Source organism: Amblyomma maculatum, chromosome 4 (genome assembly GCF_055883805.1).
Source record: "Amblyomma maculatum isolate TAMU_Amacu chromosome 4, ASM5588380v1, whole genome shotgun sequence".
In the NCBI taxonomy this organism is placed as follows: Eukaryota; Metazoa; Arthropoda; class Arachnida; order Ixodida; family Ixodidae; genus Amblyomma; species Amblyomma maculatum.
In genome coordinates, this window is record NC_139347.1 from 98,758,891 (window position 1) to 98,783,674 (window position 24,784).

At 46.7% G+C, this 24,784-nt stretch overlaps 1 protein-coding gene across 1 annotated transcript in view; it reads left to right on the plus strand.

The window, feature by feature from the left end:
- Positions 1 to 652: 652 nt before the first annotated feature.
- LOC146191771 (phospholipid-transporting ATPase ABCA3-like) overlaps positions 653 to 24,784 on the plus strand; it is a 32,600-nt gene continuing 8,468 nt past the window's right edge. The window contains exons 1-18 of the mRNA XM_084599984.1: positions 653 to 701; positions 1,443 to 1,624; positions 4,911 to 5,048; positions 8,415 to 8,690; positions 9,747 to 9,902; positions 10,220 to 10,430; positions 10,809 to 10,969; positions 12,095 to 12,391; positions 13,960 to 14,120; positions 16,074 to 16,293; positions 16,844 to 17,080; positions 17,599 to 17,773; positions 19,409 to 19,534; positions 20,283 to 20,446; positions 22,552 to 22,672; positions 22,878 to 23,125; positions 23,212 to 23,427; positions 24,219 to 24,406. Coding sequence (XP_084456110.1) covers positions 653 to 701; positions 1,443 to 1,624; positions 4,911 to 5,048; positions 8,415 to 8,690; positions 9,747 to 9,902; positions 10,220 to 10,430; positions 10,809 to 10,969; positions 12,095 to 12,391; positions 13,960 to 14,120; positions 16,074 to 16,293; positions 16,844 to 17,080; positions 17,599 to 17,773; positions 19,409 to 19,534; positions 20,283 to 20,446; positions 22,552 to 22,672; positions 22,878 to 23,125; positions 23,212 to 23,427; positions 24,219 to 24,406 — 3,326 coding nt within the window. The remainder of the gene's footprint in view (positions 702 to 1,442; positions 1,625 to 4,910; positions 5,049 to 8,414; positions 8,691 to 9,746; positions 9,903 to 10,219; positions 10,431 to 10,808; positions 10,970 to 12,094; positions 12,392 to 13,959; positions 14,121 to 16,073; positions 16,294 to 16,843; positions 17,081 to 17,598; positions 17,774 to 19,408; positions 19,535 to 20,282; positions 20,447 to 22,551; positions 22,673 to 22,877; positions 23,126 to 23,211; positions 23,428 to 24,218; positions 24,407 to 24,784) is intronic.

The following is a 24,784-nucleotide window of genomic DNA, read 5'->3' on the forward strand; positions in this document are numbered from 1 at the left end:
AGGCGAGAATAACAATGCCAAATATTCTCTTTTCCTTTATCAGAACAATCAATTATTAAACTAAACTTCACAAATGACTCGGTAATAACATAAGGCTAGGGCGATTTGAGAATCCTAGTAAATGTCAAGATGTCTTCTCTCTCGTGTTCGCTGAACACGCAGGCTGGCTTGTGGAGGCCAAATACCTGACGACTTTTCAGCGATAATTAAGGCAAGTTAGCAACCAAATTCCTACTCCTGACTCAGTGGCGCACAATCGCAGTGGCGTTGTGAGGGATTTAGAAACAATGGTTGAGCCCCCTTTCCTGGAGCAGGAAGTTGGAGCCTTGCAAGTACGATTAGCTGCAGCCTCCATCTACGACGACATGGGTGTAAATATTGTAACACGTTGTATAGATTAACAGACTAGTAACTAAAGAAGGGTAGAGGACCACTGAATGAAGAAGGGGAAAATATTGAGTATACGACATATAGCGATATCTACGCCTCTCAATTTGTTCTCATGTGCGCAGCGGTGTACGCAGTCTTTGCCACTGTCTGCCTCTGGACGCTGACATACGAGGTGCCTATTTTCTTCATGGATGTGCCCGGGTCAGCAGAGTACGCAGACCTCTCGGTCGGCCAGAAGATTACAAGCTCCATCTTTCCCAACATGGCCGTCCATTGGATCTTCCGCATCATTACCTTGCACGAGGAGAACAGTTGAGTCATCTCACTACTGTTGAGCTCTGCAGAAATGTCTGCTACAAAGGCTTGTCGGAAATGGAAACTGGCATTTAGCGCGTCGCATATTGGCAGCGCTCCGCTTACTGCCTTGATGGGTTTTGAGCGCCGATTCGACAGTGATACTGATACTAGTTGTGAGCGGCAGTTTAGCGCCGCGCGGTTAGGCGCGTGGAGTGTACAAGCAAGGAACGAGCTTCGAGACAGGCGCATTATTTCACCGATACATCAATCTTGTGATGAACTATACGCCATAAGGAATCTGTGTATATTTATTTTAACATAAGACGCACCAGGCTACTTTGCTGTGAACGTTAGGCTGCGCATGCGCTAGTGAATGGATACGATATTGAAAGAATGAATTCGAATTAAGGAGCATATTAACTACGTAGGTGTTGCTATATTTATAATAATGGTTTCTGGAACAAAGTATCTTTTGAAACAATGTCAGGGGATGAAGAGAAGAATGGAGTGGCAATGTTCGAGAATCTCATCTCCTGAGCTGCTTGGCCACCCCGACATGGGAATTTTGCATCAATCTGAAGGGCCATTATTCTAACTTCTAAGTACGATTGGTGTACTGGCATGGTTGATGATGGACATTGTACGTCCCGATGTTAGCTTCAATTCAGTTCTAGTAGTGCTTAAGGAAGAATTGTGACACTTCAGTCCATGACTGCAACTTGTACTCGTCCCTTCGTTCTCCTGTGGTCTCGCAGACGAAGGGGCGCGCTGGAGCAACCTTCGCGCCACCGGCTCCCCCTACGATAACGTGTCGCTGGTCGGCATGTCGCTGGTTGTGTGCGCCTACTGTGTTGTGTACGCCATCGTCGTCTGGTACCTGGACAACGTCTGGCCTTGGCAGTACGGCATCCCCAAAGAGCCGCTCTTCTTCACAAAGGCAAGAGTCGTGCGCCGCGTGTGCTGCATGCGCCAAGACACAAATAGGATAATGTTTTGAGCCCTGAAACGCGGTGCGAGCAATATATTAAGGCGAAAGCCTTTAATGGCTCATGAAATCGTGGACAAAATGTGCTCCGCTTTAGCGGCGGCTCTGATTGGCCGAGGCAGGATGACGCCATAGAGGTCTCGACCAATCACAGAGCACCACTACAGTATGAGCGAATGCGTGCCTTATATGGCCATAGGCCAATCAATGATCAATTACAAATTACTACTTGATGTCTAATTGATTAAGTCATTAATTACCTAAACATGTTCAATTAATTAGGCTGTTAATTGTTTCGTCTTCTGAATGACTGATTAAATAATTAATGACTAATTTGTGCCAGTTGCGTAGCAGAATGCAGCACTCAGGTATACGTCTTTCACTACTTTACTCCCTAATATTCCTTGTAATTTTTAAAACAGAGATTAATTAAAAGCAATGTTGCCATTCGCCGGACGACATTAACTCGAATCCGGCGAGAAAAGATGAAAATTGGCCTATATACGCCATAGGGCATTTAAGCTTTTTAAACTCTTATCATAGCAGCTATTGCTCTCGCTGTGAAGACATTGATGAATATTGATCGAGGAGTGAACGTCGGTCGAAAGTAGTGCTTGGCTAATATTTTGAGTTTTAAACAACCAACGAAGCAAACATTCTCCTATCTCATTCGATGATCCAATAACGTAAACTTGTTTGAAGCAATTCGAGACTGTTAGAAATATACTCAATATTTCGATTAGTTTTCCAATACGCGGCACGAATAAACGCTGTAGGTTTCTGCAATGAATGTGGAGAAAACAACCCTCCTTCGATACTGCAGAGCATACTGCACTGATGGGTTTGCTAGGAAAGGAGCGATCGTTGCACGAAGCGGTTAGCTCGTGACGCGGTGTTCGCAATGATCGTACAAGTCTCCTGAGACTAGACGATGAGCCAGGGTCGAGCAACGTTCACTAACGCTGCCGAGATTTTCGATCTAGAGGCATGGCTTGAAGTTCGCGCCTCTTTCCTCTGCCGAACGATGGAGAAGTGCTTCCGTTTGTGTTAGTTGGAACACAATGCATTACGGGAGTTCTTCCGCTATACCGTGTTTCAAGAACTGTTCGCAACTTTATAGGGCGACATGGGCCAATCGGATGAAGCGTATAACATTGCTGTACTCCTACCGTACTGAGCCACCGTTGGCGACAGGAGCGTGAGAGCGTAGTCTTGCAGAACGTGTTATCTTGATTGGCTCGGGCCGCCCCTACTTTTCGTAGCACTGCAAACAGCTTGCGAAACGGAGTGTTCATTGCCATAGACTCAGGTAACGCGAACAAACACCAACGGTTTTGTGCAATTGCGCAAGGAAGTGTTCTAGTTCATTCGCTTTTATCAACAGCCGAAAAGCGCAGCTTTCCTACATGCTTGGTATAATATTGCCTCCTCTTAGCGGAAATCAGCACTGCGTCGCACAGCTACAGTCACAACTCCATGACGTGTAGCACCGTACGGCAGAAGCACCGCTATCGATTTGCTGTTTTCCTCGCTTTACAGTTCTCACTCTGTTCGATTTTTAATCATCCAGTTTGTATTCTATACGCTGGAGAAAAAAAAAAAATCCCTATTAGTGCTTTATTCGCTTTATCAAAATACGTACTAATGTTATCCTTACTAGATGGTGTGGAAACCATGCTTCTTTTTTTTTTTGTTTTGTTTTAGCGGAATACAGATTGCTATCTGAGAACGATCTAACAATATTGCGGAGGACGACCAGAAAAATGAAAAATTAGGGGATAGCTCTTAAGACTGCTTAAGAGCTCAGAATGCGAAGGACTTTATCTTCCGCTCATTTGCTGCTACTTGCCGCATGCGACGGTTGTAGCACTAGATGGCGCAATCAGTCTGTCGACGGTAGGGTGCCTCGATGCGCACGACTTCTTCCGCTGCGTTGAGGGCGCGCATCGAGGCACCGTAGTCAACTGGAGTTTCCTTGCCTTAGTTTTCTTTTTAATTTTAAATGCGCAGATTTCGAAACTTTTTTTTCGCCCGCCATAACCTATATACCTTCGAACAAGTTTGTTAAATTTGGTTCATTTTTTATCCTTTTTTAACTGTTGCTGTCATCCCTTACTTCAGCCCCTTTCGGCGTCCTTACGATAGGCAAAGGGAATTACAAAATCATCCTTACACAAAAGGCATGGCGTAGTCGTTTGGCGCTTAGCTAAGAAGGGAAGGATGGTAGTTCGATTCCTGACAGTGACATCTTTTTTCATATTTGGCGGACACTCCCTCTCTGCGCCACTCATTAGCCAAGAAGGCTTTCGCCTTAAACATAGCACTTGAAACTGCTCTAATACACGTGAGCACGTGCATGTGAAGGTTATATATTCTATCTCATAGCAGTAAAAGCACACCACATGCCTTAAAGCGCAGGGTGACTTTCGCCTGGCACGGCGTAGGGTATATGCGCCTTCGTGCGATTGGTTGTGCACACTATTGGCGTCCTGCTTTTCTTCTTGGGTGACGTTCAAGGTCATGCTATAACTTCTTGTTGCGACACCCATCGAGGGACTTCAAATGGCTCCAGGCAATCATTTACCCCTCGCGCGATGAGAGCGCGAGGGTAAAAGTATGACTTCGGATGCCGCCAAGTGATTACCAGTTATCGTTTTAAACCCAAACTTTGACTGGGTATAGCTTAAAGTCCGAAAATGTCGACGAAAAAGCCAGAAAACTACGGTCGCCCTATGGCACAGCTGCACCATTCTTTTTATGGCCACGACACTTTGACGGGATACTGACGTGATACAAAATTCGACGCGAGGAAAATGGTGCTGCCACTTGTCACGATTTCTGCAAGAATAGTCTGTGCTTGTTGACCAGTTCCGGTCGTGAGTCTTTCGCATGACGAACTATGAGTCCAGGTTGCTTAAGGGGGGAATGCGATAGCGTTTGAGTTCTCAGCTGTATTATCTTTGCTTGCGTGAGTTGCCTTCGTCAACATATCACACGATACCCATTGGTGGTAGATGTAGTCCCCAAAAATTTTCTGTTGGGCCAAGAGGCCATTTTTGAATTGGATTTCCTGCGGTCGTTGTTCTGCGATTGGCTGTTTGCTATCACGCGAACTCGATGTCACCTCTGCATCGGCCGAGCACGCAATTTCGACATTTCACGGCGGCATGATTTCCGGTGTGATGGAACTGTAGGTATATCCAACTAGAACGATCGCTGTGAAATCATCGGCGTGCAGATGAGCTACTGGACTTCCCGCGGCAGGGGCCAAGTGAGCGTGACTGAGTCGACCACGGACTCCTCAGAGGCGAACGCTCCCATGGAAGGCATCGGAGAGCGCACCAATCCCGGCATAGTGCTCAACGACGTCACCAAGGCGAGTGACCGTGGCGCGCACAAAACGAGCGCGTTGAACTGAACAGCATTGTTAACGAATGACAGAATGTGTGACCATCGAAGGCGTGGAAGTCAGCAGAAAAATAAACTGAGAAAGGAATTCACGACGAGGCAAAACAGAGTAACACCAATTAGTAATTATCTATTGAGTAGTCATTAATCAGTAATCAATTATAATCAGTATTAATTATTTATTAATTTTTAATTTATCATTGATTGGCATATTGCCATATAAAATACGCGTTTACGCATATTGTGGGAGGGGGGGGGCTATGTGATTGGTCGAGACCTCCATGACGTCATCCCGTCTCGACCAATCAAAGCCTCCGCAAAAGCGTGACACTTTTGCTGACGACAACGATAAGGCAATAAAGGCTTTCGCCTTAAAATTGCTCTATTATCAGGTCTTGCTGAAAGAACACTGCGCTTTCAGTACAGCGAAAATTGGAGGATGGTAAATACGCTTGACACAAACAGCTTTACGCAAAGCGTATTTCGCCGACAAGAAACGTTTTAGCAACGAGGCCACCTTTTTGCTATGATAGAAAAAAAAATCTGCTGCCCGCGAAGACTGGTGGATGCTCGACAGGATACGTAGATTTGCTTAATTAAAAAGTATTTCGTGGGAACATTGATTGCAGCGTAGTGCACATTCTAAGCCATAAATTTGTAGCTGCTGGCCTTTTGAAAGCTTCTTGAAAATTTTTGCTGAGAGCATTCTCAATACCTATTGTTCCCCAATCCGGCCGCAGCCAACAAAGAGGGCTAGCAGTATCTGTAAATAAAATAAATAGGTGCTGGAAGCTGGCAAAAGCGCCTTTTTATTTTAAAACTCTCAAGACATCAAATGTAAAGAAAATAAATGGGCGAGGAAGACCACACTTAACAAGAGGTCATTGCAGGCAAAACCAGCTGAATGAAAATAAAAGTAGCAAATGCCCGAAAGAAAATTGAAGAAATCCAAATTAAAAGAAAAAGGAGGATTATACAAATAACAGGCAGGGAAAAGTGATTTCTAGTGCAGAAAAGCGCTGAGAACATTAATCATCATGGAGACAGAAAATAAAAAAACACAACGCTGAATCCAGCTTGCCCAGAAGCCTGAGATGCACGCGCAGGTAGCTGGAGAAGGAAAGGTCCAGGGAACTGTGGAAAGAAAGAAACGTGATGAAAAGAAGATGATTGGTTTGGTTTGGTTTGTGGGGTTTAACGTCCCAAAGCTACTCAGGCTATGAGAGGTGCCGTAGAATCGCTTCTCGGCCTTTTGGCTAAGATCAAAGAAGATGACGCGAATAATAAAAAAAAAGGGGGGGGGGGGGGTGGCGGCACCTGGAGAAAGAACAATGCATTTGACATTGACAAGCCCAACATACTGATTTTAAAGGAGATATACTGCCCTAGTGGAGTATGTCTGCTGTATCAATTGTTTCATTGCTTTTTGACTCGCCAGCGCTGCGCCGATTTGGACATTTGTGGACGGCACTAAGTAGGCACGGGGACTACCACCCGATTAATGAGTTTTTCTTGCGGCGCATTCTTTTTATAGCCCCCAAAGCAACAAAGCAAAATCTGATTGAAGTCGCAATATGATAGCGGCACTCCCGTCACATCGAGTGCAGCCGTTGCTTCCGTACAATGTTGGCATCACGCGCTACTGATACCTGTGCCTCAGTATAGTCATGCTCGCTTTCACTGTACAGCCGTCAAATGACACCTCTTGTCAGCTATCTTTCGTGACCTGATGTGCGATAGCCGCCATAAGAAGAGAGGAAAAGAATGAACCGGCGAAAGGGCTGTTACAAAATGAGATATCTTGGCTTATTCCTTACTTTATTGGAGGTTGACAATAGGCTCGGTGGATGACAGCATACAGCAGAGCTAGGATATATGGAGTCCGGATATATGAGTTATTGGCTATATCTAACCCACATTACTTTCCTGAAGATCTGTGCGAATGTGTAAGAGAATCACGCAGTATGCAGAATCGGTTCCGCCGGTCGTGCGAATATCGAACGACGTACCGCGCCCCTACATGTAGCGCTTCTTATGGCGATATTAGTACACTTTTCTCGCGACGAGAAGTGTCGGCTGCGCTGTCTTGTATGCCTGCTGGCAGCGCCAGCGCTGTAAAACCGCATATTGTGATGGGCTTGTGAGCGTGCTTCAGGGTAGTTTTTAGTCTACTGAACTGAAATGTCTCGCATATTCTAGGCACGTGGTAAAGCCAACCTAAGCAAAGCCTAGCGAAGACCATCGCTTCCCTCTCAACTGCATTGTGGAAAAGAACTCAGCCTTAATGAGATTAGAGATTGATAAGGTTTATAGGGCTATAGTAACATGATTAGACGACTTATGCGAGCAGTGGCTGTTTACAAAGCCCTCTCCGCTGCACCTTCGATTCGAAGGAGGTTAGGCCTAGCAACGCCTAGCGATCGCAGCGCTGGTGGCACGCTGGCGGCAGGAAGTCGCTAGGTGCACTGTATTCTTGCTTCTGAATTAGAGATAAGCTTCTAGATTGCGGTTTATGTACGTCGAATCAGCTATAGATGAAGTTTTTCACGATAATTTTGGAGCTCTATAAGCTATATCGTTTCGACTGTACCTCCTTTTTGTGTGCATGATTTAACATGGTTGAAAAACATAGCTGCGTTGTTTAAATAGAAGAATTAAATTTGTGCTTTCTTCTGGCTCTTTATTGAAGATAACACTGAATAAATCATTTTCCACCACTCTATCTAAATTTATGACGTAAGACCGAAAACGAATTTGAAAGACATAGCTTGCAATTGACTGGCGGTTCAGCCTGACTTCGGAAATACGCGCTCCAAACGCACTATTTTGACACTGCAGTTTTCTTGTAAAGAACGGTCGATATATACTGTCAAAGCTGCGCTTATGTTTACTTTTGCTAGCTTATAAAATTAGGTTTTCAGGAAAAAAAGTGTGCAGCTTTTGTATTAGGAAACTAGACAGCTCCAATATATAAGTGCAAGCGTGCTGAAAATTTTTCTTCACACTAGCGCTTTAACCCGTAGTTTTTGCGCCGGGGTGGCGCAGTGGTAACGGCGCTCGACTACTGTTCCCAAGGACGCGGGATCGAATCCCGGCCTCGGCGGCAGCTTTCCGATGGAGGCGAAAAGCAAGGCGCCCGTGTGCTGTGCGATGCCAGTGCACGTTAAAGAACCCCAGGTGGTCGAAATTTCCGGAGACCTCCACTACGGCGTCTCTCATAGCCTGAGTCGCTTTGGGACGTTAAACCCCACAAACCAAACCAAACCAAACCGTACTTTTTGCGAGTTCATGAGGTACTTTAAGATGATGTTACTCGCTCTGTCCGCCGGCGTAGGTCTACCACAACAATACGGTGGCGGTGCGTCACGTAAGCCTCAGGGCGTACCCAGGCGACGTGACGGTGCTGCTGGGGCGCAACGGGGCGGGAAAAACAACGCTGCTGCGGCTCATCACGGGCCTCGAGCAAGCCACAGAGGGCTGCGTTTACGTGGCCGGCTTCGACGTGGCTCTCGACACGGACGCCGCTCGCCGCTCCATGGGCTTCTGCCCGCAGGAGAACGTGCTCTTCCTGGGACTCACGGTCCTCGAGCACCTGCAGTTCTTCGCCAGGGTGCGCGCTTATGCTATAGTTATGCACGCCCACTACCCGTAGCCGGAAAGGAAGGCTTGCGTGAAAACGAGCAAAACACGCAATCTTTGTAAGAACTTATCCGTCCCCGGGTTTCCTTCTGAGATGCATTGCAATTCTGGTTGACCTATCGATAGAAGTCCTACAATGTGTCAGTGGAAGGTTATAAGGACAGGACACCTTTTCACTTTCAAGATCTTTAGCGCTGAGGATGCACAACAAGCTACATAATGTGGAACAGGAGCAAAAAAAGGTTTTGCGAAAGCCGTAGGACCAAAACGTGCAGCTGCTTTTATAGCTGGCGCTTTCTTTTCGAAATAAATTTTTCTGGTGTGTCTGCAGGGTTGCAGTCGCACAGGGCTCGGCTTATGGGTGTACGAAATTACGGAATTGTGATATATTAATTGAAGAAGTTGTGGCTGCCATTGCCGCTCTGGGTGATAGAGATAAGATTTTGTTTCATATATGCGGCAATTGTTTGTAACAATACGTAATCTATGCCTTTAACGTCTGTTTGGTGGTAATGAACAAGGTGTCCGTCATCAAGAGCTGCAGTGTTCGCTATCGCAAAACGATTATGCGGAAAGTTGTAGCTAAGGCATGTTTTTCAGCCACATATTATTAAACCTTTCCTTCCGTTTTCGGTGGTTTCGTTCGCTCATGCGTATAAGTAGTTTACCATAGGGAATTAAATTTTAGTTGAGAGTCAGTGTTTGTCCTGGGTCGTCCTTTCGTTAGTCCCCGTATTTTCTCACGCTGTTTGATGCGATGGATTTGGGTACTATTAATAAAAAATGGTGCGTACCGCTCAAGCTTCGGTTGTACAAAAGCATCTGCTCTCTAGTCATCTGACAAAGTGACCATTCTAATCAGAACAACTGGGGTTCGGCCACTTTCATCCGTGTCATTCCTGATTCGGCCCACAGGAGCGGGCATCGTGTGCACCACTTCTGCTCCTTACACTACACTAGGTGGAATACGAAACGTTGAAAAACCCCACATGCCACTAACGATGTCCCGTCTTGCGCATACGTGCAGATCCGCAGTGACAGTTGGGCGACGGCGGACGAGGCCATCGAGGAGATCATGGAGGCGTTCAACCTGGCCGAGAAGCGCGACGCACTCGCCAGCTCTCTCTCCTGGGGCACCAAGAGAAAGCTGCAGCTCGGGGTGGCCATCGTCGGCAGTCCTTTGGTTAGTGTAGACCACTGTCATCAGATGACTTTTAATAGCAAGAATGAGTGCTGCGTTTGTACAATACAAGAACATTCGGAGGTACGCCTTGAGGATTGTCAATGCTGCAAGCTGTAGTGGGTATGTTTAGTTACTGAAAATGAAGCCATATATCCGCGGCATGACAGTTGAACAGTGTTCAACTTCCTTCCATGGCGTCACGCCGAAGTTTCAGAAGACGTCTTATCTGCCGAGTGTAGCTCTGTCCTTGCTTGTTACAAACTTGCTGTCGTAGCCAATTACAAAGCACTTGGATACACTCGCATTGGCACACGCAGATCGTGGTCCTAGACGAGCCGACGGCGGGCGCTGACCCTGAGTGCAAGGGCGCCTTGTGGGAGTGTGTACTGCGATTCCACGAGGACAAGACTATGCTGCTGACCACGCACAGCATGGAGGAGGCCGACACCCTTGGCGACCGGATTGCCGTGCTGTCCGGAGGCAGGCTACGTTGTTGCGGCTCCCCACTCTTCCTGCGAACCACCTATGGTGAGAACCGCGAATCTCAATAAGATGAACCTCTGTAAATTCTATGCAACTGTGGCGGTATCCACGAGGCACTGTTGACTTCAGTGACTGAAATCTGACGCACGCTGCAAAAAATGGTTGGTTGGTTTGTTGGGTTTAACGTCCCAAAGCGACTCAGGCTATGAGATCCTTCAGGCCGCATTGAGCGGAGGGTACTAAACGTTGACCTGAACAGCTAGTTTGTAATAAATCAATTCGCTTAGAATGTATAAAAAAAGATTCGACACGCTTTACTACTTTCTTGCCGCTTTTTCGGCAGCTTCATGGTTGTAGTGCATTGATAGCCGTTTATTTGCACAAGCTCTGCTTGCGACGAACGCTACACAACCAATGGCGCAGGCACAGGCTACTGGATTCGGGCTGGCATGAAAAACTTCAGCCCCGCGCGCGCTATTGTCGACCTGGTGCGGCGTTACGTTCCGAGGGCTCAGATCCAGGCCGACGACCACCAGACGCTCAATGCCAACGTGGGCGACCCTGGCGTCAATACGCTCATTCAGGTACGGCGTAGAGGAGAGGCGAAGAGTGAGGAAACAGGGTGTCGCCTCTTGCAGCCCAAATCACAAGAATGGGGCCTACTACGTAAGAATGCGTGCCAGTCAAATAGCTTGCTTCGCCAAAGGGGCTGTTAGGACGGCTCTGTTCTTTTCTAGTCGTGATGCGGCACCACTCAAGGGAAAGCATGACTTGCGTGATAATACGTGCTCACTTCACGGCTTGCAGTTTTTGTCTTATAGTTTTGGGGTGGGGAATTCCCTGTCTCCCCTCCTTCCTCCGTTCTCAAAGAGCACGGCACGAACGAAACCAGGGCTATGGAGATAAGGAGAAAGATAGCATGGACGGCTTGCTTTGTCGACAACGGATGATTCATCTAGAGGTAAATGACCTGCAAGTTTCGCCTTAACAGTAGACTCAATAGAGCCTTTAGCACCTTTGTGATTCCACAAAACTTTCCACAAAGGCTGTTTTCTGAAGAAACGAAGGCGCAGTATCTGTCCCACTTCACGATGGAAATCTACAATAATTAATGACATACAATTAGAAGCACTTACGTTGTCGGTTCGAATCCCTCTCGCAGTCTAGCCTCCAACATGGCCAACAGATGAATGCTAAATGAAAGCGAAATTTACCTTCGACGCTGCACAAAGAATGGCTGCGCCTTAGTTGTGCGAAATCACATGCGTATTTTTTCCGACACGTTTGAAATGATGCTGAATTTTTCCGCGACAAATTTGGAGCACGGTGCTGGTGTTTCGCCACAAGTTCAGTACACTGTTGCGTAAAATAAGGCGGCTTTAGCAGCAGCTGTCCTCTTGGATGTCGATGGGTTGGTTGGTTGGTTTGTGGGGTTTAACGTCCCAAAGCGACTCAGACTATGAGAGATGCCGTAGTGGAGGACTCCGGAAATTTCGACCACCTGGGGTTCTTTAACGTGCACTGACATCGCAAAGCACACGGGTGCCTTGCTTTTCGCCTCCACCGAAAAGCGGCCGCCGAGGCCGGGATTCGATCCCGCGTCCTTGGGCACAGTAGTCGAGCATCTTAACCACTGCGCTACCCCGGCGGGCAGCCTCTTGGATGTCGAGGAACTGGGTCATATAGCATGCTGTGCCAATGTCTTGCAGCTACTCAGAGAACTGGAGGAGAACCGGCGGTTGTACCTGCTCGACTCGGTATCGGTGTTCGTCGCTGCTCTCGAGGACGTTCTGCGCTACGTGGACCGCGAGCCGGGTGAGAGCGAGGATGACGGCATGCCAGAGCTGCCCGACTGTCCCTGCGCCCTGGTCGACGCGAACAAGGCGGCTGCCGGCGGGGTCCACCCGAGCACCCAGCAGCGCCTGTACGCCCTGGTCCTGAAGAGGCTGCACTACGGCCGTCGGGACTTCAGACTGCCAATGCTCATGCTGCTCCTGCCGCTTTCGGTTAGTGCACATCCGATTTTTAGAACCGGGAGATCGAGATGTGTGGGTATGGGCATACCCACACATCTGGAATACGACCTCCCTGGGACACCGAGAAGTGTTCTGTGGCACCATGGCGGTATGGAACTATGATGTCAAATATCATCATTAGCTCACGTTGATAGAGGAGAACGAAAAGAGGCATTAACGTTGTGGTCTGCGTAGCCGTGTTCTAGCCGAACGCAACGAATGGTGGAACGCAGTCCCAGTTCATGCTGTTTGGTGCAACATACACAAACATCAGGTTTGCTAGAATGTGGTTGAAGCGCTCAGTGATGCTGTTATTTTGCGGGTGGTAAGCAGTAGTGGTAGAGTGTACCATCCGAAACACGTGGAGGAGCGCTTCGACAACTTGGACATGAACGCTCGTCCCCTATCTTGGGTACACATCACGTGCTGAAGCTTGTAATGTTTCTGCTCAATGAGGTGCTCTTGCGCAATGCGGGGAAGGCAACCAAATCGGGCACTCACGAAGGATATGTCGTCCAACCTCTGCTTCAGCATCAAGTAAACGGGGTTAAATATACAAAAACAGGACTCCTACTGTTCTCAGAGATATTTTTATTTCAATACTTGCTTTATAAGACTCTACAGACTATCCGGATCGCGAAGGAAACGAACGCGCGTGATTTTGGCCGGCGTATTAGTGCACGCTTATTAGGCCATAGCACGGACTCAAGGTGCGCATGTGTATAGCTCTCACGCAGACATACTAGCCTAGAGGGACGGAAGAGGTGTCTTACGAATTTCCGTTTTTTCTTTAAGTCACCAGAGTTTATACGGAACGTGGCTAGAGATGGGCGTGTAGCAAAGATTCCCTCGCAAGCACCCTTCTTGAACAGCTTCTCTGTATGATGGCGAGCGGCACGTATGTATCAGCACACATCGGCAATAGAATAACTGCAAATTGTCATCGGGTAATATGATCCAGGTACACCCGCTAACATGTTATTAATACTGCCAAGGAGACCGACAGCTGTAACGAATCAATTACTATTATAACGAAGAAATTCAGTGCCACTTCATCTGCGTTATAACTAGCTTCAGCTGTTTCTTGTTTCCTTGCAACTACGCGGTGGATCGTCAAGCCGCATATAGTAGAATGCAACAGCAGAAAAAAACAATCGGTAACTATAGGCAGTGGTGCGGAAATCTTTGTGTTACTCCGCTGAACAGTAAACAGAATCGGGTTTTTGATTTTTGGCTGCACCAAAAAACCAAGAGGCACCGAAATTCTTGAGCTTATAATTTCGTCTTGCGGTTAGTTTCTTTTATTTAGGTAACCAGAAAAGCCTTAACAGTGAGTTAATTTTGGATACGGAGGACCCAAGTGGGGCGGTTACTGTAGACAAGTTGTATCCGACTATACAGTGTGTACAAGGCCCAACGGTTTGGGCAATGCCAGTTAGTGGCTTTCACAATATTGATTAGTGTGGAGATAACTCTTTCTTGGGATTAAGCGGGCGGTGAAGAGCGTCAAGCGCACACTAGAGATGACCGTCGTCTGTATTTTGCATCGGCATTTGCAGGTCATCTTCCTCTTCGTGTTCATGAACCAAACGCACATCTCGAGAAAGCTCATCTACTCCGGGCCGGTGGAGTACTCTCTCAGCAAAATATTCGGTCACACGGTTGCCTTTTACACGACCGACGAGAACATGAACAACGTGGCTTCTCGAAGATATGCGAGGTGAGCAGAGCCTCTTCAATACGTTAATAAAATAAAATGTTTGCTTCAGACCAGGTGCCATTGCAGAGTTAAGTGCTTTAGATGACCACTGTAATCGCACGCCACCTTTGCTTGCAATGACAATCGAACGTAGTGGCCAGACTATATTGAATCCATCACATTTTATTTTTCAAAATTTTTTCTCCTATTTTTGCCATTTAAGAATTTTATGATGTGCGCTGGTTCCGAGTTGCAAATAAGAAATTGGTTTAAGGACAAGCTTGTTTTACAGTATATTTGAGATCATTCTTGAAACGATATTTTTTCATAGTATTCTCAAATTAAATGACGGGACAATTTTCTGCACAAGCATACAAACGTTTCCAGTCCGGCATCACTGAATAAGTTTTGCAATACACGTCAGTTAGTATGCTAACAGGCACTAAGCTATATAAGAATGCTGCGTGAAATGATTAACACCGCTCGACTCGATTCTTGAAACAGCAGCTTTCATAGCCCGCATGCCGTTCACGCAGCTATGAAAATGGTGAAAGATGTTGCTTGGTTTTGACTCCTGGGTAGCCTGCAATTAGTGCGCAGTCTCCAGAAACAATGTTACTGACCGGAAATCTGGCTTTGTGTATGTTAATTTGATTTTCATCACCGCTGTACAAACATGGCGTACAAATATGCTCCATTGATCTACTTTCTGCCGTAGAAATTGACAAGCGGTAGCTTAAAGTAAAAGCACACCCCATCGGTTACTCCTTTCGGTGCGTAAAAAGCAGATCAATAGCTAATTAGCGAAAAGAAGCTATACTTACTGAAAGGAACTAATGCACTTTCTACAAAATAATAATAGCGGTTGTTATAAAAAAAAGTGTTTTAATGGCGCTTATACGGTTGCGTTGAGTGTTCTGCCTGGCACAACTATCTGCTGTAGGTGACACGGCAAATAAGGGCCATTTAATTTCTATTTTAACCATTGCCATTGTTTCTGTGGCCACAAATGTTCACTTAGTGAAACACTAAACGCAAGAATGAGATATAGGCTAAGTTTATAAAGGATGAGGTAGTAACGTAAATGGCTCTTTGGCCTAGGTGTGTTCGAGCAATGTACGGAATGTCGTCGGTTAGCTAGAAGCGAGAAAGCGTCGCCGTGGTTTCGTGTTGTACTTATGTCTAGTGTGCAGCAATAACAAAATGCTCTGTCATTGTTATCTGAGAGTTTACCATGTCATCTGCAAGCAAAAGCACCGAAATTATACAGAGGGTGTTGATAAGGTGCTTGTGTTGACGCATTGAATAATAACTAAATTGAATAAAAATAACTATCCAGTAAAAGCACAGAAAAACGAACAATACGAAACATTTGAGCTGATGTCAATGTGGCATTAAGTAGTAACTAAATCAAACAAAAACAAATATCCAGGAAAAGCAGAGAAAAATGGGTAATACGAAATATTTCAGCTGATCTGAACGTGGCAAGAGTATACGCTAGCTGAAATGAACTGTACTATTGCAGAATAAATTGCCAATTTTGAGGTTCTTTTGATATACTCATAGTGGTCGCGTGACCGCTCAAGGATAATTGTCTAGAGCGCTCTCTGTCCCACCGCCTAGTCAAGTTACATACATTTTCATCGGTTACTTAGTTGTTTAGTGGGAATTTATATATTCTCTTAGGACTTAGTGCTATTCCGGCTCTTGTTGCTCAGCTGAAAGTTTTAAAAAGGAAAGGCGCAACGAGATCTGGTTTAAGCACAGATCACTATGGTGGTGGACCTCACTTAAACCTTACCTGTGCTTGCCACCTGAGGTAGTGATGCAATTGCCAAACACGGATATATGTTCGTGACAAGCAGAGTACTTTCAATAGCCATATTGAATATAGGGCGAATTTATTAATAGGAGTCGAGAACACTAGGCGCCATTTATTTATTCTCAAATCATGGGCTACCTCGGCGGTTCCAGGTACCTGAGTGAAGACGAAGGCGCCAAGGTGTTGCGGCTGGAGCAGGACGATCCCTGGCATTGGCTTGAAGGCCAGGCGCTGGATAACTACCAGCGCTATCGGCGAAGATTCGTCGTAGGTGCCGCGTACCGACTCACCAGCAACTGGTCGGCCGTGCCTCCGCAGGCCATCGTGCACGCACCCTCGGGAACTCTGAAGGACGGGCAGCCTGTCATCGAGGTTAGTGACGGTCATGACAGGCAGAAAAAGCACAGCCAAACACGATCACCGCGATGGCTTAAAGGCTTAAACATTTCCTCGAGCAGGCCCTTGGGTTCGATTCCTAGAGCTTTCAAGGCAGCGCGCGAGAAAATGGTGCGCACATGTTTATTCTACATAGGCGCAGCCGAACGAACCTGAAGCCCTTTAGTATGACGCTCATTGGATCCCATTTCTCTTCAGTTTGAGACTGAAGGCGTTTTGTGCCAGGTATTTTTGCAGGCCTCCATTTTAACGCTTCTGTCATTAAAGTCGTGACATACGATGCTATGACTGACAAGCAAAAACGATCTGGTATTGAAGATGGGACTGCTTAGTGGCAAGAAACAAATTACTACCAAAACAATAGTTACTAGCTAATTTCTGTCACTTAACTGTTTTTCATGGTTAGGAAAAGGGTTTAAAGGGTTTGCTTTGTGAAACACTCCTAATGGTTTTAACGGAAAGCACGCCTTTTACACGTTACCCTCCAGCGGATTGGCGCCGTCCCACGTGGTGGCGATTTTCGCAGGTGACCGCGTGGCACAGCGCGTACTCTCCACACTCGGCGGTGGTGTCTCTGGCTGCGGCCACCCGGGCCTTTCTGCCAGGCTGGAAGGTGCGGGTCGTCAACCACCCGCTGCCCAAGGAGAACCCGAGCCCCGAGCCGGATCCCATGATCGTGCTCGCCACGCGCGTCATGTGCGGCGTCTTCATACCTGTCGGGCTGGCATTTCTTGCGGCCACTTACGTCCTCTTCCCCGTACAGGTGACCATCGCTATCACTGACAAACACGAGTAAATATATTGTCATTTTGTGCTAACTCGCTTTACAGCAGTCCCCAGTCAGCTGTTGTAACTACACAGGTCCATTATTTAATGCTGAAATGCATTCCAGGGCTTGTCAGGCCAGGTATTTACGGGTTCGTTTTTTTCTTAGGAGCACTTTAGTGCCTCCACTGCACGGTCAGCACGGATAATAATAAGCGTCCCTGCTCACCTGGATAAGAATAAAGACGACTGATGTCGTCATGATGCAGCCATGTAGTGTAGATAACACTGCACCCTAGCCGAGCAGGCATAGGGATACGTACTTTGTTATCGGGTTGCTGTGAAAGAAGAGCGACATATATAAAACAATCAAGAAGGCATACCACGTTGAGTAAAAAGGTTTGCTTGGATGCATTTGTGGACCACTATCCTACCGGTCAGGCATCCGCCAAAAGATGCCTTTGAATCACCCACAGCCATGCATGCATGTATCCACTTTCTTGACCCATATCCCAGGAGCGAGTCCAGAACGTGAAGCTCCTGCAGCTTCTGGCGGGCGCGAGTGCCACGTCCTTCTGGTTCTGCGCGTTCGTGGTGGACCTGGCTCTGCACGCGGTGTGCTCGATCGTGCTGCTGCTTCCTTTCGCGTTGCTCGACTGGCACCGGCTATACTCGGACACCTACACGCTCGGTGCGTACTGTGCGTCCACTTGCAACTTCTTCATTGAGCGGGCAGTGTTGTGAAGGGCAACGGCAGACCGGCTATCCCACTCTCAACGTGATCATCAGTGGTTGACCGGCATATATGACATAAGAGACGACTCGAGAGATGCGCACGCGCACAGCCACAAACCGGTAGCGTACGCAGCTGCATTGAATGACTCCGTAAGAAGCCCCGTCGTCGCTAGTGCCGCTAGCGTATGCGGTGTAGTTTGTGACCGAATAATCAGAGGAATGTTGAAAAATAGAAACATTAAGAGAAAGGTTCAAATCAAGCAAAATGTGGTGATGGTCTGTAACCTAAACAAAGAGCAATATTGAAAATAAACGGGGGTTATCAGGACGGGTATTAGGGACAACCAATACAATTTCGTTGCGACAGGAACATGCTCAAGAAAGGCAACGGATGCTTGTTTGCTCGGGCATGTTAGAAGGGGACCGAGCGAATGCTTTGTGGTCTTTGATTTTGTGACGGGCCTTGAGATTGACGCTAAGTGTAGCTAACAAAACATGGTTATTAGGATTTAGTAATTAAGTGCAAAGTGGCGCTACCATGGACGTCAAATGCTGGTGCGAATATAAAAGAAAAAGAAAAGAATGCTCAGACCAAAGCAAGCTGTTTCCTTAGTCAAGGCAAAGACGAAGTACATTAACGCTACCTCGTTCCACGCTTTCCCCACCGTGGTGGTGCAGTGGTTCGGGCGCTCGACCACTATGCCCAAGATTGCGGTATCGAATTCCGGCCACGGCGGCCGCTTTTCGATAGAGGCGGAAAGCTAGGAGCCTGTGTGCTGTGCGATGTCAGTGCACGTTAAAGAACCCCAGGTGGTTGGAATTTCCGGAGTCCTCCACGTCTTTTATGGCCTCAGTTGCTTTGGGACGTTAAACCCTGAAAACTGAATCAATCTTAAGGTGGAGCTTAAGCTTGTCCGATGTTTGGTTGTTCTTCTCAATTTCTGCAAGTAATGCACGAAATTGCTTATAGGAAATACGAAGAGTGGAGAAGTGCTAAGGCTAGGTCTAAATATTTTTTTTTTATGGGGTTTGCCGTTCCAAGGCGACTCAGGCTATGAGAGACGTCGTTGAGGAGGGCTGCGGGAATTTCGACCGCCTGGAGTTTTTTAACGTGCACTCCCATTGTACAGCACATGAGCTTCCTGCTTCTCGCCTCTATTGTAGCCGAGTGCCCTATAGCCTCTGAGCCTGTACAGCAGGCCCAGAATAAATTTCGAAACATATAGTAAACATTGTGTGAATCGAAAACGGCAGAAAGAACAAATGAAATGCGCTGATTACTGTGCGCAATTGGATTAGGATACCATACAATAAGGAGACAAATATAAAACCGAGAATTTGTGCATAATTTGTGCACTTCAACTAGGCCAAGTCCGTTGTCCTAATACAATAGAGGAAAGGGTATTCAGAATAACAGAAAAATGTTTCTCTTCTCTCTGGCGCGAGGGGAGTTTGCTTTGCTTGAACTCGTTGCCTGCGCAGTTAGAGGATACTAGTTTCCTTTCTAAACACAAGGCAAGATGTCCAAGAGTTGACTGTGTAGTTAAGTGATTACACCAACGCTTGGATACTGGCCTGTTTTCCATTGCAGCTGCTCTCTACGCAATGATGCTGAGCTATGGGTGGGCCTCTATACCGGTCGCCTACGTGGCGTCGCTCGTTTGCGATCAACCATCGACAGGATACGTGGCCATCGCCAGCGTGAGCATCGTTGCGGGTGAATGCATCTCCTGTTGTTTTAGTGTAATTCACACATTAAAGGCGTTTCAGACAGTGTGAACTTCATCGCATTTCACAATCCTTTATCAGCTTGCGTTTTGTCGTTAAGGTAATAAACATGGCGCGTACTGGTAGTGTCTGGTCAAATAAAACTGCTCGGGATATCGAGTTCGACGTCAACAATTTATGCCTTCACTAGTTTGATGCTATCTAAAAGCATCCGAGGCCAAGGTACGCGCAGTTAGTGAAAGCATTCGACCGCAGTATATTGTTCACAATTATCAAAAAGGAACTTAATGTTTTGCTCTGCGGTTGCGAGCGAATAAATTCCGAGCTAGTATTGCAATACTTACAGCATTGAAATTGAAAACATGATGAAAGACGAATGCACAGGCCAAAGAATTGTAGTACTACCGTTATCTAGAAGGCCCGCATGGTCCTCTCTATAACTAGCACAGTCCTTAGAGCGCCTTATAACTAGCTCACATTAAGGGAGAGAATAGCAACATTTTCTTCGAGCAGAAATTGATGTGGAAGTTTTGTGTGCTGACGTACAATGAGAGTGACGCCGACGACGCCGTCAACTACACGGGGCAATTTATTTCACCCTCTCTTTCTCTCTCTCTCTCTCTCTCTCTCTCTCTCTCTCTCTCTCTCTCTCTCTCTCTCTCTCTCTCTCTCTCTCTCTCTCTCATATATTGTTTTAAAAGGCTCATTTGTCGCTTTTATGGCTGGCGGATGCGCAGGCATGGTTCTGAACACGAGCATGTCTCTGCTGTACCTACTGCCGGCGCTGACGGGCAACCAGGACAACGGTACCCACGAGACGCCGTACATGGACGGTGCCCTGTGGATCTTCAGGGGCATCCCCAGCTTCGCGCTCACCTGGGGAATTTCAAACTGCCTTCAGGTGCGCGGAGAACAAGAAAAGTGTTTTACTTCATATTAATGCGAAAACATTTCCTGTCTAATAAGTGGAGTCACAAGAGTGCCGACAGTGTGTGTGGACAGGGCCTTTCGCGAGTGTGCGCACGAACTGTACCATCCATTGCATGGGTAATTATTATTATGGTTAAATGAGCAGAGACACCTAATTTTTGCGTTCGTGTTTTAGCCCTTGTAATGATGCGCAAGACAGTATTGTGCACGGATCACCACGTGATTTTCGCCTGTGAACGCTGAAACACTCTTTATCGAATTTCTTTTCTCACCTGTTTCGGCTTCGGTTTCAACAACTGAGCGATGACTGTAACGTTAAAGTCGAGTCTAGATTCCTTGAAGGATGAAAAAATGCAACATAATCGTTCCTTTGTTGTTTTAATTCACTATAAAGTTAAAGTCAGCCTCCCTCAAAAACAAGATCATAGGAAGTGAATAATCTGTTATGTTATCGCTGTTTCTTCATGCGCGCGTGACCTAGATTTGATTGTGACGTCACAACCGTCTCTCGGTTGTATAAACCGTAACAAAAAGCAGTGAGAAAAGAAAATTCAATTATAAATTATTTAGCGTTCGAAGACAAAAACCACGTAGTGATCCATGTGCAGGAATGTTTTACGCATCATTAACAAGAAAAAAAAAAAGCCATGAAAATGTGGTATCTGTACTCCTTTAAGCAATGTGTAGATAGCAGAGATAATTATGTTGCGAAATGTTGAATTATATAACAAATTACTTAAACTGGTCAGTTGTTTAGAAATTGATGGGTCATTTCTCTAAGTTAACTACTTATCCAGTCAAATAATGCGTTAATGAATTTAATAATGTAATCAATAGAAATAATTATTTACTGAAGTTTGCCTACTATTTACACATTAGTGGGGCACTTAATAATTTAGGTGAAGCAGCTGATTACTCTTTTAGTTAAAAAACCAATTTTAATAATTGGTTAATCGGCAACGGCGTAAAGCAACACTCAGCAACACAATCGGTAGCAGTAAGCGAAGCGCTTTCTCCGTAGTGCACCTAACCAAACTTAAGTGCGATCCTAGAATTCTTTAAAATAGGGCAACATGCACAGGTAAAAGGCACATGTGATATCCTGCATACACGACTTGTAAAAACACGCTTCCTAAGAGTCTTTGCAATCCCTGTGCAATCCAAGTGGTTTGGCAAAGGGGTCTCCGGTTAAATCCTTGCGCTTTAGGGTTGATGACTGGCGTTCTGTCGATGACACGATGCCGATAACGTTGTCATTGCACTAAAGGTAATCTTGCACGTTAAAAGGGGATGCTGGGTAAAAATGTGATTGTGAGCAAAGAACTTTTTTTTTTCTCTGGATTTGGTTATGCGAGCTTCGTAAACTGCTGAGAGACATGTCTTCCCAGTTTAGTAATATCCGGCGTCCCAGAAATTAATGACTGTTTTTCAGTGTAGGTGACGTTTGCTTCGTCGCAAGTATTTCCCGAAAATGCTGGTGGTGGTTTAATTGAATGCTTAGTGTAGAGCAGTGTGTGTGTGTGTGCGTGTGTGTGCGTGTGTGTGCGCACTTGTAAAACGTTAAAAGACCCTAAATGATCTTCCTTCAGTGGCTGTGCTTCTTTCCTTGTAGGCATAAATTTGTTCTTAAATATCTGCAACGCCCTGTTTATTACCTTATATTTTTGCCCTTTGGAGACATGGCGATTTATCATATATTGTCAGGAGAAACTAACTTCTTGTGTAGGCCTGCGGATAGAGGTACAGTCTTTGTCAAAAACATACGGCCCAAGGGTTTCGCTTCTAAGCCCTGTAACGCAGCTTCTGGTAGCAATACATGAATATGAATGTAAGCTAGAGCAGAATAAGGACAAGCTTTGTTATCTATAAGATTTTGAACGCCAGAGTTGCAATACGTGCCCTGTTACGGGGCTTAGAAGAAAAATCCCTGGACCGTATACTTTTGACAAAGGCTGTACATTAGATGACCATTACTAATAAAACATTTTCTTGCATTCTGTCATAATAGAGGCGTTAAGGGTTATGTAAGCAACCCTTGAAGATGATCTAAACCCTTGATCACCTGTTGTCTTGCAGATTGCGCAGGAGAGCGTGATGTGCCGCTACATGTCAACGTTCGACCGGCTGCTATTTTGCCGAAACTTTGGACTTGACTCGATACCGAACCACCTTAATCGCTTCATCGAATGCTGCCCAGGTAAGATCCTCACCCTTGTGCGAGCACCACCAGGCTCGCTAACCTTCTTTTCCTGCGACAATGGTGGCTAGTTTGATAAATGAGAATTTACAGGGGTAACTTTCACTGTTACTTGACATAAATAACGACGAGGCGGTCCTCAGGGAGCTATTCGTCAACACCCCGTCGTCTCACTGCGGTGTGACGACATGGTTCCTGGTCGCAGAGAAATGCCGCGACTGCACGTTGTCGAAGGGCTGCCTAACGTGGGACAAGATGAGCGGCGGCCGCGACGTCCTGCTCATGTTTCTCGTTGGGCTCGCCCTGCTGGTGCTGGTCACGGTGCTCGACTCCGGCCTGGGCTACGTGGCGCGTGTTCGTCGCCACTCGCGCGCCCTGCCTTCCGAGCACGGTGGCGTCGTCGAAGAGCGCATGCGCGTGCGAAAGCTCATCTCGCAAGGCCGCGTTGAGCAGGTGAGTGAGCACGTGAGGTTGCACAACAGTGGGGCAATCTGACCTCACTTTCTCACGCGTGCGTGCTGCCGGCTGGATTGGTGCAGGCCGCGCTGCTGGTGAGCAACCTGAGCAAGAGCTACGGCACCATGGAAGCGGTGCACGGCCTGTCGTTTGCGTTGCGCAAGCACGAATGTTTCGGCTTGCTGGGCATGAACGGCGCCGGTAAGACCACGACGTTCCGCATGCTCACCGGCGACCTGACGCCCACGTCGGGCAACGCATTTATCGACGACGCTGACCTGGTCACCAAGAGGAGCAAGGTTAGTTATGCAACTCACTTTGTTGGACTGCTGTGGTGTCAGCAGTAAAATTATTACACTGTTAGATGACTGTCAAGAAATTAAGTTGGAGATGTATTGGAACGAGAAATCCTCATGGAGGGTCTTTTGCATAGTACGATATTTTAAGGCTGTATGCTGAAGAGTATGTGTAAGATAATGGCACAAATTAAGGGGTCAGCGAATACGCGAGTTGCGAAATCCATGTGTGCGAAAGGCGCGCATTGACAGGTACCCTTGACGATGTCAAACCACTCCCTTAAGAGCGGAACTTAAGTGTCCCCCGTAATGTTTGGCTAAATGATATATGCGACCATTGCGAGACGTAACTTAAAATGTTGATGCTCTCGGCGTTAAAAAAGCGTGACGTGTTGGCACTGACTTTCCTGCAGCGGTTGCCTGACGAAGTTTTCATAGTAATGCTTTGTTAATAACCATGAATAGAAATCACTTGATTTGACATGGAATCAAGTGATTTCTATTCGTTTAGAATTCTTCGAAAAAGTCGTGAGCGCTTAGAGACTGACCCCCTTTGCAGAAGTTTTCAGCCTCCCTAATAGTCGACGTATGCTGCTTTCTCAAGCCTTCTGCGAGTGATGACCACTGCTTAGATGAACTTCTCATGATTCCCTGCTTTTTACTCACATCGAACGACGCTCAACTAGAGCATTTCATTAGTAAAAATGAGTTGTTTTATAGAACGAAGCACTGCTTCATGAAGCGGGAGGGTACTTTACAATTGTGTGAATTAACTGTTGTGTGTCCTGGTGCAGTACCAGGCGCGCATCGGCTACTGCCCACAGGCGGACGTGGCTCTGGACCTGCTGACGGGCCGCGAAATGCTGGCACTATTCGCCAGGCTACGAGGAATTCGTGAGCAGAGTGTGCCAGACGTCATTCACCAGACGCTCGAGTTTGTGGACATGGCCGAGTACGCGGACTTCACCATTGGCACGTACAGGTACGCGTGCTTGCTTAGTCCTCGGTTCGCGTTTCGAGTGCACTTGTCCTGTGTGGCGCGCTTCTCAGCAGGATTTACACTGCGGCGAGCTCACGGGTGCAGCTGAGACAAATGGAAGTTCAACTCTTTACTAAACTATAGCTAATGTCGCTGCAGAAACAGATGAATTCAATGACACCGAGTTAACAGTAATGGCTGGCCTCTTCATCGGACTTGATAATGAGCTACTGCGCACACTTGTGCACACAGGACCTTGATACTTGGCTAATTTGTGTTGTTTCAGTGGTGTGGGGAGCGTCAAACTTTTGTGGGATGTGCAGGAATCAGTCTTCTGTGCTGTTGGTACCCACCAGGTTGTAATGGCTACAAGCTTTCCCC